Source organism: Clavelina lepadiformis, chromosome 3, assembly GCF_947623445.1.
Source record: "Clavelina lepadiformis chromosome 3, kaClaLepa1.1, whole genome shotgun sequence".
Lineage (NCBI taxonomy): Eukaryota > Metazoa > Chordata > Ascidiacea > Aplousobranchia > Clavelinidae > Clavelina > Clavelina lepadiformis.
Genome location: NC_135242.1, coordinates 3,110,548 through 3,125,069, shown reverse-complemented (window position 1 = coordinate 3,125,069; position 14,522 = coordinate 3,110,548). Strand labels below are relative to the sequence as shown.

The window sequence follows — 14,522 nt, the reverse complement described above, 5'->3', positions numbered from 1 at the left end:
AGCTAAACTAGAGTCAGCAGTACTTACAATGAAGGTCGTTTTTCTAACGAATTTGCTTTTTCGATCGTTTTTTAAACACTATTTTTCCAAAGAAAGCGATTTGTTTATAGATTACATCATGTTACAAGCAAGACTTGACAACTTTTGGATGAAATTTTATTGTTTGGTTCTAATACGAATAGATTCGGTATTCGTTCGTGTCGACCTTCATGATATTCGGGTTCGCACGAACCCGAATATTCTTCCTCGCGGCACATCCCTATACCGCGTACACTGTCGGCAATTGTTACAGGATGAGCAAGGACGATTAATGACTTGTTTTACTTCTGCTTCGATGATATGAGTTCTCATTTCTCAAACGGCGTTACAATGCTGTTAGTTGCTTAAATTCTGTCTAATCATATTACTAAATGACAAAGTTCCCATTTTATTTATTATCAAACACAAAGGCTTTCACCTTCAGACAAAGCTTACTGAGTGTTACATTGCGCAGTCGTAACAAGTGAAATAGTAAAAGGGTAAAGGGAAGATTGTAAACATTGCAACAGTAGGCCTATATATATGTGGCACACCAGTTCAAGCGAAGTAATTTATCTGAACGTCATTAAGGAGAATTTAAGTTTGATCAACAACTGAATTGCAAGATCCTAAAATAAAATTTCAGCATTTCGAAAACAACTCACGACTAGTGACGTAACCATCACAAGGCGAAGCATCTCGCACGTACAAAAAATTCCAACGATAAGTGTAAAATTTCTGAGCATATATTTGGTTGCAGATGTAGGCTACATCTTTTTCCAGCACTTTCTTTTCGCCATTTGATCCCATTCCATTTCGCTATTTTTTGCCAACTTGACATATACCCGCCCTAACTAACATACACGTGAAGGCACGGTTGCAAACACCCAACTAACTACCTTTTACTTATTTGTGCACCTTACGCCTCGTGCGCATAGTATCACTGGAGGGATGCCACCAAATTGTATGGAAGCGTCAGCAATAATTAATCAACAACTTGGAAGCATCTAGTATATACAGTAGTACATAAAGAATGAGAAACAGCTGATAGGTCAATAAATATTGGCAGGAAGAATAAGAAATTTGTGAATCAGAACAAAGAACACAATCAACAAGAAATAAAATTGGTCACTGAACTGAAGCAAGGAAACCAATAGCCTATAACAAACATATTATCACAAGTAGGCTTGCTGACCTGTCGCATACACGAGAAATACATATTAACTAATAGTACTGAAGGCAGCGCCTAGCCATCAGGATTAAGAAATTGCCACAAAAGTTTCTTTAATACTAAACACAATACTCTTGACGTACGTACTTGTATACCGCAACATCTTACATAAAAAAATTAAATTTAAAAAAAAAAAGAAAAGACGTTTATAATGTCTTGTCTAGACTTGCGCCGCCAGTGTACCGCGTGTGCAATCGTAGCAGAGAGTGCAGCATAGATGACAATTCGTTGACTGTTTTCACTGATATTCGACCACACATCGATATATCGAGCTCCTTCAGCCAGACGCAGTTAACCGATAGAGCTCTGAGAGATCTGAGACAAGAACACAATTTCGTTACTTTAACAATCTACCCTTTGTTATTGTGTTCGTAGCAAACCGATTAGTGTAAGCTTTTGGTTACAAACGTTGGAATTTGGATTTCATTGAAAGACATCGCTTGCAAGTAGCTCGCTTAATATATACATAAACTTGCATTTTTGCCAGAGTTAGTTTAAAGCGTAACAAATCAAGATATTATTATTTCAATGGAAATTTGTTAAAACTTCAAACGGGACTTTACAATAAAGCAAGTTCAATTTTAATACTGAGGTAATATGAGATCCAACCTGTTTGAAATGCTATCACAGTTTGATAAGTTCAGAGTGTCGAGTGAACGAAGATGTTTGCTGAGATACTGAATACCTGCGTCAGTTACCTGTTAAATGGACAGAAAGTTAACACAAGTATTTGCATTGAAGACCTAACAAGAAAAATATCACCCCACTGTGAGAAAGATACCTTGCCGCAAAAAGCTAAGGACAAAGATCTTAACCTCCCTGCGCATGAAATGGCCTTTAAAGTGTCATCAGTTACAGCGTGATGCAGCATTCCGAGATCCAAAGATTCTAAGTGCTTGAAAGGGCCACATTTATATCTGAAATGAAACAGCTTAGCTAAAAACACTGCAGCAGAAATGAACGTAAAAGAATGCAAGGAAATATAGTGTTAAAAAGATTTTGACTCATAAGTATCAAGGTTAAAAACTATATCCATTCTAGAAGCAATACCTACAAAAGTGGCCCTGAGAGTGGATTTGGTTTTAAGTCTAAATGTATTTGTTTTGCTTGTGGCTGATAGATCCCAACATTTCGTAATTAAGAAAATATAAACATCAAATTTTACTTTTACATGAGTGAGGATCAGACTAATATGTAAGAAAAATATAAGCAATCACAATCAATTTACTGAAATAGAAGAAGAACACCAGCTTCAGACAGCTTCTTGCAGTTTGACAGTGACAATTGCTTTAAATGCTTTAACCGGGCCAGGCCTCTCTTTTCCATGCAGTTTGCGAGTTTGACATCATCCAATATTATTTTGTCTGAAAGGATCAAATAGCTTTTGCATAATGGAAACACATAACCCTTATTGTAAAAATCATAACTTGCTATCATGTTATCTGTTGCACCTGTGACAAATTCAGAACCAGGGATACCCATAAGACCAGCATGGCCGTGACTGTTGCTATACTTTCCACTTGATAAAAATTCACCTAAAGACAAAACTGTTTATTTACAAGAAACCAATAAGCTAATATGTGGAATGTTTTCAGGAGTAAGACATATGAAAACAAACACAAGATTCTTGGAGTCAGAGATATAAAACTCGTCCGTTTTCCTAAAAATTATTTTTTTTTATAAAAGCTAGTGAGTCAACAGACAGACTTTAAATCAAACAAATCCATCAACAGCATAAACGAAATCTAGTTGGCAATTTATATCATACTTATTTGAGCATCATAGCTTTCAAGGTGTTCTTGCTTTTTCTGCTGAAAATGAGTTTTTTCGATTATCTCAAATCCAAGGATTCCACGATTGGTGATTGATCCACACCAAGATAATTTCAAAACTTCCAGATTGGTAAGATGAACGTTAATGGCCTGGAAAAATGAAATTAATGAACAAACCAAGGACAAGTATTAAATTCCGGACAGTAATACGTTTTGAAGTTTATTTGCTTATCAACAGAAAATATCTCAAATAAAGTTAACTGCAGAAAAAGTGCAGCACTTAGTGAAATACTACCACCACAAAAATCAAACGTCATCTACCTGTAGTGCCAAATCATCGACGTACTGCGACGAACCAACATCGAGATAACAAAGTGCTTTTGTAAACAACACCTCATTCACCGGCTTTGAAATAGATGTGCCCACTTCGGTGAAGTGTGTTATATTTGATGAAGTGAAACCACTGTATGTTGTAAGAGATGTCATTATTGAAGCTAATGAACTGAGTGCTAATGAAACTGTCACTACATACGAACTGAAATCAAAATTATATAAATATTCTATAGTTGCGCATTGAGAAAATAAGTAATTCCATTCTAAACAAAAAATGCAATGGCTTTGTTTAAATGTATTGATTTATATTTTTTATTCATGTCACAGGCTGGAACGTCAGGAAGCAATCATAATCATAACGTGTTAGCTAAATATTTAAACACTTCGCTCTTTAATAAGATGGACGTATCCATACTCAAATGACACAACCACCACAAATCAAAAAGATGAAAGGTGAAGGCATGAGCAGCTTACTGTTTATTATTGTGAAAAGGTGGCAATGAACCAAAGAAATATTCACCGAACTTTGTAAGATTGCAACACCTAAAAACAAAACAGTAGCGACCATTTATTACATATTCACCGTGCGTGCAATGCTATGCCATGACTCATATTTGCGATATCTTATCACAATTTATTGCTTTATTTTTCAGTGCTTTGTTAAACTCGACAAGTAGAGAATATTTAACTTCATTAAAATCAAACCCTCACTTCAATTGCAGATTTTTCAACTTTCGCATTCCCCTAATTCCATTCTGCAGTGAATTCATAGAAATGTCAAAACATTCTGACAGATCAAGCTCAACCAAATTTTCAAGCTGGTATAAATGACTCACAGAAGCTGAGGTTACCTTGAAATTAAATGCAATGTTTAATACTAGCGCTCTAAATTCTATTACAAAATCCTTTCTCTTATACAAAGAAAAGATACAGGTGTCTTTGGAAAATTTCCAAAAATAATCTGGCGTGAATCAAAAATTTATAAGTAGTGACACAAAAAAGTTTGATGAATAATTTTCAAAAAAAAACATAGACTAAAAATCTATTGGTAAACTAAAGCCATATTATTGTTGATATGAAAAGAATCACCTTTTGGCATTTGCGTAATTTCAACGTTTGCAAGTTATTGAGGTGAGTGCAAACTGCACTCACTGTGCCGTTTCCTATTTCGGAGCTTCCTGTTAAATCCAACAAAGTAACCGTCTTCTGACAGCGGACTAAATTGATTACTCCCTCGTCTGTCAATTCTCTAAAACAAACAATGGTTATTAACTTTGTACCAATTACCAGCCAATCAGAATAACTTATAAAATTTTGATAATAAAAAAAACCTATAAAAACAAAAGTCACAAAAATAGGAACATGATTTACCTACAATACTGAAGAACAACTGATCGTAGTTGCAAATTTCTAATGGTAGACAATGAAGAAAGGGCACTTGACAAAATGGATGTGTGACTGAAATCGATGTGCGTTATGCCAGCTGCTTGGAGCGAGATTGTGTGATGGATGTTCGAAAAGGTTAACAAGTTTGATCTTGAATTTGCGATGGAACTGCACGATGAAACAAGACAGTTTATATTGACCATAACCACTTATGAGGCCCCGACAACAATAAACAATCTTAATTTTGATGACCATCGTATTGTTGCACATATTGTTGTTTTCGCAGGTCTAATTTGTTGCAAATTAATCTTTTTAATCTAATTCAATTGTTGTTATTATTTTATAAACCTATGTACATTAAATGTTTTCGAATTATGTTTGAACTAATAGGCACATGGTTGCATCTACTGGAGAACTATTAATTTCAAAATAAAAATGAGAAAGGAAACAAATGCGATTAGTCATATTGGAAGTTACAAAAGTGATGGCTTGTTTCTTGTTTGCGAGTGTGATGAAATTCACCTGCTTGATAAAGTGTTAGAATTCATCGTAATAGATTCCAATGACGGACACAAAGATGCAAGACGGCTTAGAATTGCATCGTTCAAATATCTTATCGAAGAGAGATTGAGTGCTTTTATGTTCTTCAAGCACGCTTTCATTGAGGTTGTGCGTTCTGAGCATTTAAAAACTTCACCAGACATAAACAAAGTATTACATCCAGTCAAATCCAGGCTCTGAAAATACAAGTTAGACAATAAAACGTCGACGGATTTTACAGTTTAAGTATTTACAATCTATTTTGCATTTTATAATATACATTTCAACATACTTGATGTTATTAAACAATTAAATAAACCTTGTGTTTGCTTGGGAAATAGGAAAATTATAACACTATAGTCTGCAACATGTAATGCAAAGTTGATACCTCTATGTTTTCACAGTGACATAAAATGCCTGCCAGTGTTCTTTCAAGTATATTTGAGTTTTTCAAAGACAAATGTACAACATGAGGCCCAAGAATGGCCATGCCAGAATCTTGCAGCTTCAGAAAAAGCCTGAAAAATTTATTCATGTGCTTTTTTTACTTGCATCCTGTTACTACAGTATCATGCTTTCTAAATTTTTAAGTTTGTTTTTACTCTTTCCAGCTATAACATTACTGGTATTGGTATCTTAATTATCACCGAAACATTTTACATGAGTTAGGCAGCACATTCAAACAGCATACTTTGCATTAAAATTTTCATCAAGTCCAGTAATATGAAGGTTGGGAGATTTGCACAAACATCCATGGAGAATGCGCTTGATACTAAAATTATCTTCATCTTCCAGAAGGGACACGTCGAATGTATATTTTGTAGTCTTCATAAAAACAGGATCAATGCTGGCCTCATACCTGGTATCACAAGTCATGCACAAAGATAATATGAAGAATAACATGGTAGCAAATAACAGTATGTTGGTACGAATCAATGTTATACCAGGTATGACAGACAAGAGCAGCTTCCCTTCTACTGGCAAAATCCAAATAGTTCATGATGTGAGAAAGAACCTATACAATGTAGGATTTCCAATCAAAGTTTATAGCAAATGATAATTAGTAAACAATTCCAATAAATAACTAATGCATTTTGCACATAAATTACTTCTATTTACCAGTATTTCTATCTATCACAATTAACCACCATAAACATCTCCGTGACTCAGTAAAAATGAAACTATGCCATGAAACTGTGCAGGTTAGGACAACATGGTAGGTTATAAGAAACGATGCACAAGCTGTTATTTTTTCAGGGATATCCAAGTTAGATCACAGGCAAGGGCTATGTTTAAGTAAGTGAACTTATTTTTATAAGGAGCTTAGAACTTTTATAAGAGGCTCCGCAAAAGCCAGGAAACTCTTGTACTGAGCTGAATCAATATTAACAATCTTTTAGTTGTTTGTTATGCAGGTTTTCATAATGATATGTATAACATTGTATGATTGTCTTCAAAACTTAGCAGTAAACTTCAAATCCGATGCTTTCAGAACTGAAAACAGCAAACTCAGTCTTTACTTCGTGGTAATTTATTTAACAAGTTCATGTTAAAATAAGTTGAGCATTTTCATGAGAAACTTAAACTTTAAAATTTATGCTTAAACTTAAAAAATCAAAAGTAACTACAAGCTCCAAACTAAACTTTTTTTGCTTTTAATGAAAACTTCAACGTCAAGTAAAAGCTGTTGCTTTCAAGGTTTATTTTAAACTTAAAAAACGGATGCTTTTTCAGTCATGGGCAATGATTTGCAACAGAAAATATAGTCTATGCAACACCATCTTACAAGACCCATTTTTTTACTTATAAATATAACTTAAATAACTTTCTACTTTTTTACTTATAACTTTGTCACAAGATTAAAACACATTGGCAGATTAGGTAGTAGCATAAGCTTTCATTCATTACCTCCAGAGGAAGCATTTGCATAAATCCCATTCTGCTCATCCAAAGCTGAATAGCTTACCAGCATATATAGCGTACTATAAGTAGGACTACTTACATTAGTGCAACAGACTTAAGCCTATCAATACTGGTAAAAATTTTATTTGTATATTATAATTTTGATGTGTCGATGCCTGAGTTAGCATCATGGGTTAACATCCTGCTGTTTTAATCATGCCCACACATTAAACGCTGGGCTAGCTGTGTAGGCTGCTAATTACAGCCTAGTAGGTTTTAGCCCAGTATACCCGTTACCGCGCGGAAACTGATAGTCTGATACCTATGGGACCTTATCGAACAAAACATGACATATCACGTAACAAATAAAACCTTATCATATGACTATCAGGTGGGCTACTCCATTTTCAACAAGTGGTGCTGCCAATCGTCTATCGCCCTATCTAATTCTAACCTTTCAAACTGATTGTTAAGTAACGCGATCATGGTATTACGCGTTGCTCTACGTTAAATAAATAAGTAAACAAAAACAGGGTTTTTCCCTTGCATAACCTCACGAGTTTATCATGTGACTGTTGGTGTCTTTGTGATGTTTATGCTTAGGCTAGCAGTAACCATTTTTCGTTATCCAAAAAGCAATACTTGCATAAGATATTTAGTTACAAGCAAGTAGTAACAAGTGGTTTTAGTCGTTCTACGAAAGACAAACACCGAACTACCAAGTTCCGTTTTTGACTTTTCTAAAGAGCATGAGTGCATAAACCACACTCCGTTGCAAATGTATTCTTCCTCACAGGACTAGTAATTAATCGGTGGCTTAGTTTCACTGAAAAAACACGGTATCAGGAAGTTGACCAAAGTAAACCAACCAGTTGCCCAAAAGCAGATCAAGTCGTACCGAAATTTCTTTTCCATGAGTATGGAAGTTTTCATGTCACACCCCGAAGCGTAGCTGGGGTGGGGGCATCTATCCCCGATATCAACCATGTGGGGGCGCCAAATAAGGTCACAGTTTTTTCGAAATGCTTACAACATTTTAAATGCGTTGATAATGGTGATGTGTGGTTCTATTGTAAATTGAAATTATTCCGTCAGTAAACATGCCTAGGACGGCAAACTCCACTATAGCTCGCATCTTTAGTGTATGCACTTTTCATTTATTTAGAAGTGTCGGCGGAAAAACTGCCTCTGTCCCCGGGCGGTAAACCCTAGCTACGCCTCTGGACACACCAAGCCCAATCTTACGTGAAATCTAATAGCTTTGGCCTTTTAAGCTTGTTATTGTTATCTTAATTTTGCAAACACAATTTCTGGTTAACGCAGCAATGCGGGGCTTTATTAAATAGTAAAATAAATTTTGTCAAATAACGAAATGTGTTTAAAAACGTCATGCTAAATTCACGGAGCTTAAATGACGCACACTAACGTTTTTAATGAACAGTTCGGTAGCATGAGATGCAAGAAACAGGAAAAAGGCAATCCGCTCGCTAGTCGCAGATTATCTTCTAAGGCTACCGTCTTCGGGCCCGTACTGTTTCAAGCAAGTTTGTCACATGAAAAATACTACTACAGTAGTTGTAAGTATCGGTGACAACACAATTGACGATCTACGTTGTAGCTGGAATGGCAAATATCTGCTGTGTGGGATCATCTGTGCTTATTCCGACTACGTGCGCTTCTGACTGTTGTTGATTCTGGTAGATAAACGAAAAACTTTAATACAAGAACACAATTCTACGTAAAAAAAATCTCACTACGATTAAAGCTGGAGTAGCAAAATAGTATTGCATTTATAAGACAATTGTTTTATTAATTGACCTCTTCCTGTGTGGATTCAACAGCGTTGGGAGGGACTCGTACAAGCTGAAGCTGCCCATCAGAGCTTATCTGAATCTAAGAAAATTAAAAACATGATCCAATGTGCAAGTGTTATTAAACATTATCACCATCAAACATCACATCATTCTTGAAAAACCTATGACACTATCTTTTCAGCTTTATACTACAATTACGATTATGCAACTATTCAAACCTGACAATTCTAACCCTTAACCCTAATTCTTAGGATGTTCGAGTGTGAATTGTCATGATACTGCAATTACAGCACATAAAACAATTCCCCATCAACAAAATCAAACGACTGAATACTTAAGCTGAAATTTTTTTTACTGAGGGCAGATTAATTCATAAATTACAACCAACACTGACTGAGTGAATTTCGGAAGGGGAAACACCGCTATTAGTGATAAGTTGTTGCAAGATGCTGGGGTTGATAGCCTGGGTCTGTTGAGTCTAAAAAAAACAAACGCCATTTTTAGAATATATCTACCAGGTGAAATGACAATACACAGAGATGTTTTAAATATGGATGAAACAATAAAACAGTGACACAAATATCGATTTAATCAATAAACTAATTTACTCCTCGGATACAATATTCAGCACTGTAAAACAAATGATAAACGACTAAGGTAAACAATACCTCTTGCTGTGCATTGATAACAACATTGCCGGACTGCTGGTTGTTTCCAACGATAACTGTGTTTGCATTGGTTGTTTGTTGGTTCTACGAGGTGTTACAAAATGCATAAAACGACTTTATGCAGACAAAAATATGTTGTCTGTGAGACAAAACTATAATAGCAACAAGATACTTTTATTGCAGACTCTAATCTTATTTAATACGTACATTCTGTGAAGCGATTTGCACAATCTGGGCATTTCCATCACCAGTTGCTAACTGACTGCTCGGTATTTGTACAATCTGGTTATAAAATAACACAATAATCGCATCTATCTTGTAGCATTACATTACAAAGTATTAAATGACCTGCATCTGAATTCCAAAAGCTTTGAGTGAGAAATACATTTACCTGACCACCTGGTGCCAAGACAATTTGACTTGTCTGTGCTTGGGAATTTGTACTTTGCACAGCAGCAGCAGGTTGAGATTGTTGAGTCTGAGTTTGTTGCTGTGGAAGTGTGTAGAAGTACTGTACTGCTTCGGCTGGAGCCCGTGGTTCATCCTGAAGTGATAACATATTAATATGGTACGATTTTAATCTACTTTAAAACAGTAACAAGCACTGAGTACGATGCATATATTTAACTGACTCACTGTGGGCCTTCTTGCCGGCTTTAAGTCTTCCCGTGGAACAATATCAATCAAAAAGTCAAATTGATCGAATTTACTGATGGCAGTTGCTATGTCGTTTCTCTGTAGAAAATTATCGTGAATAAAGCCAACGTCAATAATTCAACAGTTGAAAGCCAGTGGAGTGATTTTAGTCGTGTAATACCTGCAACGTCCTCCGTTTATTTTCTTCTGTGTGTATCCAAGCGCGGAGACTTAACTCTGCACAAAATAAGCCAGCATTGTTATTGTTGTAAACGTTGTTTTTATTCTATTGGTTTTCTATGTTTCTATCCTTTGGTTGGTGAAAATGCTAAAAAAATTTCATGGACATGCAAAACTTGCAAAAAACTAATGCTATCAATAAAATCTTCAATAGGCTGTAAACAATCTAACACGAAGAAGTAGGCTAGCATATATGAAAACTAAATCTTTAGACGTTGTGTCTGAGATATGTTTTCGACTATTTAGATTATATCTAAATTATAATTTAATTTAGTTTGTAACGTTCTCCTTGATCATTGTGGTCATGATTGCTGCAATGTACTAGCAAAAGCAATTCTGCAGACTGTAAGCCGGCTTCAGGCCAACAGTTAAGAACATTTGGATTAGAAGATGCATTAAAGCTCTGCAGTCAGCATATTTTGTAATACTTCTATTAATCCAATGTCTGAATGAAATACTAACATATTGCTTCTAACACTGGACCATTTGAAAAATTTACAAGCAATTAGATACGAAAATGTGGCTTTTATATTGCAAATAATAATGACTCTATTTATTTCTGCACCTGCAGTAATCAAGTCACCTGTAATAAACATTTGTGCAGCTTTGGCGAAAAGCAATGGCGCTTCTGCTGAAATCATTTTCACATCGTCGTCCATCTTCATTATTTTTTTAATTCTTGCAAGCGGCAGTTCTTGTACTTTAAAATCATTCTGCAAAGACAATCTTTAATTCAAGATGCGAAATTCGCGCATGTAAATATCTTATTGATACTGAAATCTGTTTTATTAAAACGTCAAAACGTTAATCGACAATGCACCGCATCGGTCCTTTGAACTTCTTCCAGTTGTTTCTGCCAAAATCCTTGAAGCATCTGTTGCGCTTCGCTTGGTGGTTGCTCAAGCTGTGTAAGACTTGTTATCATTTGTTGCGGCAGAGCTTAAACATCAAAATATCAATATTATTGAGCCGGGTTGAAAGCGTAACATAACAAACAAAATTTGGCGACAGCGCATCGACAAATACGTAAGGTGATTATTTATTTCAAAGTTGAAGAGGTACCAAACTTGTAACAAACATGTATATACTGTAGAACCTTGGTAAGTCGACCATTCACAGAATCTTTGCCAAATGGCCGTGTTAACGAACTGCTCCCATTAGTGAAATAGAATGCTACATACTGCAATAGAATAGAAGATATTGCGGACCACGCTGAAGTAGTCAATAACCAGGGTTCTACTGTATTGGGCTTTATATTTTTTAAGCTAACTCTTAACATCATCCCTTATTTTGTACATACTATTTGATAGCAAAATAATATACGCTACAAACTATTTTGTAAATATAATGGCAGCGACATGAATGAAACAAAGCAAAATGTGAGTAACATTTCTTCCCCAAAAACGACAAATTTTTCAGTCAGGAAAAGGCATAGCACGTTATTTGACAAGTTCTGATGCACAAGCATAGCGTTAAAGTAAATTTGCAAAGTTAGGCACACACAGCTAGCACTCTAAAGAAATTTTTTAAATTCTTTACCAGATACAGTTGTGCTTGGACCAGCAGTCACATTTCCGGAGGTTGATGAAATCATATTGTTTGCAACGACTAAGCTCGGCAGGGATCCATTTACAACAGAAACCATTCCGAGAACGAAGGTTGAACTTAGCTTAGACTCTAAATTCTGAATTACAGAATGTGGAATTCCTATGATGCAAAACAATCTTTAAGTCAAATACATACTTCTTAACTTTGAGAATTGAGTTGGCTGGAAATAAACCAAATCAAGGTTATTTTTGCTTAAAAACCGCGGTATTACAAGCTTACAATCTGGTTGTATAATACACAGGAACTTTGAACAAAAACTTTTTCCAATTTTTTTCGTTTAAAAATCTCTGCTTAATACAACCTACGTAATTCCTGGATATTATAACACATGACAATATTTTTCCCTTCTGCTACACAAAGCAACCTTGTTGCATTTGAGCATTACTTTTTAGTTTTAAAAGCATCCTCATCATTAAAACTCTAATTTGCCTTCTCTGCATCCACATTTTGTCCCTTTGAGCTGCATAAATTTTTGCCTGTCTGTTGTGAGCCATGTAATAGCTGACTTGAATTGGTGACACTACAGTAACTGCTCCTTTATTTTGAAGAAACTGAAGTGGAGCTTCTGGCATAACTTGCTTTGTGGCGGGAGCTCCACAAAGTTGGAGCTCATGGTAAAAACATGAGGCCCAAATGTTTATCGTTTATCCAGGACTGGTTGTAGTTGCTCCGGTTTTTGAAGTATTAGGATATAATGACCGAAACACTGAAATTGTCCAGTTCAAAGATTGCCATTATTGTTAAACAAAGCTGAATCTGAGTAGCTGGCCAAGTGCTAGCATATTTTCAGGACTCTTGATTTAATGGAATAATACACAATAATTGCCCAATACACAACATCCCACTTGGTGTAGAGTCACTGTAGACTAGAATTGTACAAACAAAATGATAGCAACCAGCATAATGATGACATAATGGCGTTTTTAGAAGCATTTTTGTCAATTAATTTTTGCCTTCTTCCTTGTCGCACTGGTTATAGTTTTTCATACTAAGTTTCCTAGTTCAGTAGTTGCTGTAGTTCTGCATTTTAATTATCATAAATACCTAAATGGGTTTCCCATAAATGCGATGCAGGAAATTAGGCCTATGTATAAAAAAACAATAAAAATAAATCAGTTACAGACAATGAATACATCTATGAATTACATGAACATCTCATGATAATATTGACTACTTGACAAGACCACAATTTCCATTTACACAGTTTACTTTTCAAACACTCTTGCAGAAGCACCTTGAAATTACCAAATTGTGATGTCATAATAATACCACAATTTTGTATCTTTGAGGTGGCTGAGCACTTATAGATATCCTATAAAACAATATATGTATTATACTGTGTATGTATTACATACACCAATGGACCTGCAGGACAGTTATAAATTCCGATAATACAATATAAATATTTAAAAACATAAATATAAAATCTGTGACAACCGGTGTCGTCCCAAATTTGTTCCTGGCATTGTAAAGTAAAACGGTAGCATGATTCAGCGCAAGTTTTCCGATCAAAAACCTTGTGTTCTCGGTAAGTTTGTTATTATTGTGACCTTGTTTGTAAATTTGTAATCTTGTAAGTTTTTCTTGAACTCGACGTCAATCTCCGACGTTTTCAAGCGGAAAACTTATGTTGAGTCCGGTAAATTATTACGTCACAACACCCGGACCAAATTTGGGACTACACCCAGTGTCACACATTTTACAATATTCACATTTCACGTCGCAACACAATGCCTGGAAGTCCAAAACAAATTTGACATAAAAACGGAAATTGCGAAGGGCTGGCTCGAGCGATGGGAAATCATCACCGAGTTTAAGTCGTGCAAAGACTTTCCTCCGAGCGAGCATAACGGTTACTATCATACCGCACAATATTATAGTATCAAAATGAACCTGGCAACGCTTCTCGCGCAACCGACTAGCCTAATCAGGAAAATCTTGCCAGCACATTTCTTTTGCAAAGTAAACAAAGTTGCGCAAACTTGCTATTTTTGATATTCTCATAGTAAATTAAATTACAGTATTAGCCTATGTCTACGTTCCGTAAAAGTGTAATACACAACCACACTCACATAAATTCTACGACATAGCTATCCTTTATCTAGGCAAGTTAAGGGTCTCCAATTACTTCTTGCCACTGTTAGAGATTGTTAGAAAATATTCAAATTTAACTAAAATTTTAATTAATCTATTTATACGAAAGAATATAAAAATAGTATTCTAAGTGCATGAGCATATTGATACAGCTGTCATCCGCGAATGTTTTGAAAAACAATCTACATGGACCGATTACTTTGCAAACTTTCAAATTTGTAAAAGGTGCTTTCGTGGATGAATGAGATTTGACGCTTGCCAGCAGGATATAGCCTAGAAA

The 14,522-nt window shown here is 35.4% G+C and overlaps 2 protein-coding genes across 2 annotated transcripts; both read right to left on the bottom strand.

Moving 5' to 3' along the window:
- Positions 1-411: 411 nt before the first annotated feature.
- LOC143448681 (uncharacterized) lies at positions 412-7,408 on the bottom strand. The gene is made up of 16 exons (XM_076948525.1): positions 7,189-7,408; positions 6,225-6,295; positions 5,972-6,139; positions 5,669-5,798; positions 5,263-5,477; positions 4,726-4,908; positions 4,444-4,603; positions 4,066-4,205; positions 3,829-3,897; positions 3,343-3,484; positions 3,018-3,171; positions 2,701-2,784; positions 2,478-2,613; positions 2,031-2,166; positions 1,859-1,947; positions 412-1,564 (listed from the first exon to the last, which is right to left on the bottom strand). Exons 1-16 carry the CDS (start codon positions 7,225-7,227, stop codon positions 1,396-1,398), a joined length of 2,085 nt encoding a protein of 694 aa, XP_076804640.1. The 5' UTR covers positions 7,228-7,408; the 3' UTR covers positions 412-1,395.
- Positions 7,409-8,489: 1,081 nt separating this feature from the next.
- Positions 8,490-13,354, bottom strand: LOC143448811 (uncharacterized). The gene is made up of 12 exons (XM_076948694.1): positions 12,534-13,354; positions 12,080-12,247; positions 11,361-11,479; positions 11,124-11,253; positions 10,482-10,537; positions 10,301-10,399; positions 10,056-10,208; positions 9,872-9,946; positions 9,665-9,748; positions 9,391-9,474; positions 9,001-9,075; positions 8,490-8,876 (listed from the first exon to the last, which is right to left on the bottom strand). Exons 1-12 carry the CDS (start codon positions 12,718-12,720, stop codon positions 8,790-8,792), a joined length of 1,317 nt encoding a protein of 438 aa, XP_076804809.1. The 5' UTR covers positions 12,721-13,354; the 3' UTR covers positions 8,490-8,789.
- Between the last annotated feature and the right edge of the window lie 1,168 nt (positions 13,355-14,522).

Excerpts from the sequence above, each read along its gene's own strand:
- LOC143448811 (XM_076948694.1), bottom strand. The coding sequence starts at position 12,720 with ATGCCAGAAGCTCCACTTCAGTTTCTTCAAAATAAAGGAGCAGTTACT. Across the intron at positions 12,248-12,533 it reads GATGCTTTTAAAACTAAAAA|GAATTCCACATTCTGTAATT; the intron begins GTAATGCTCAAA and ends TTTGCATCATAG. Across the intron at positions 11,254-11,360 it reads AAGTTCAAAGGACCGATGCG|AATGATTTTAAAGTACAAGA; the intron begins GTGCATTGTCGA and ends TTGTCTTTGCAG.
- LOC143448681 (XM_076948525.1), bottom strand. The coding sequence starts at position 7,227 with ATGAGCAGAATGGGATTTATGCAAATGCTTCCTCTGGAG. Across the intron at positions 5,799-5,971 it reads GATGAAAATTTTAATGCAAA|GCTTTTTCTGAAGCTGCAAG; the intron begins GTATGCTGTTTG and ends TAAATTTTTCAG. Across the intron at positions 3,172-3,342 it reads TCGATGATTTGGCACTACAG|GCCATTAACGTTCATCTTAC; the intron begins GTAGATGACGTT and ends TCATTTTTCCAG.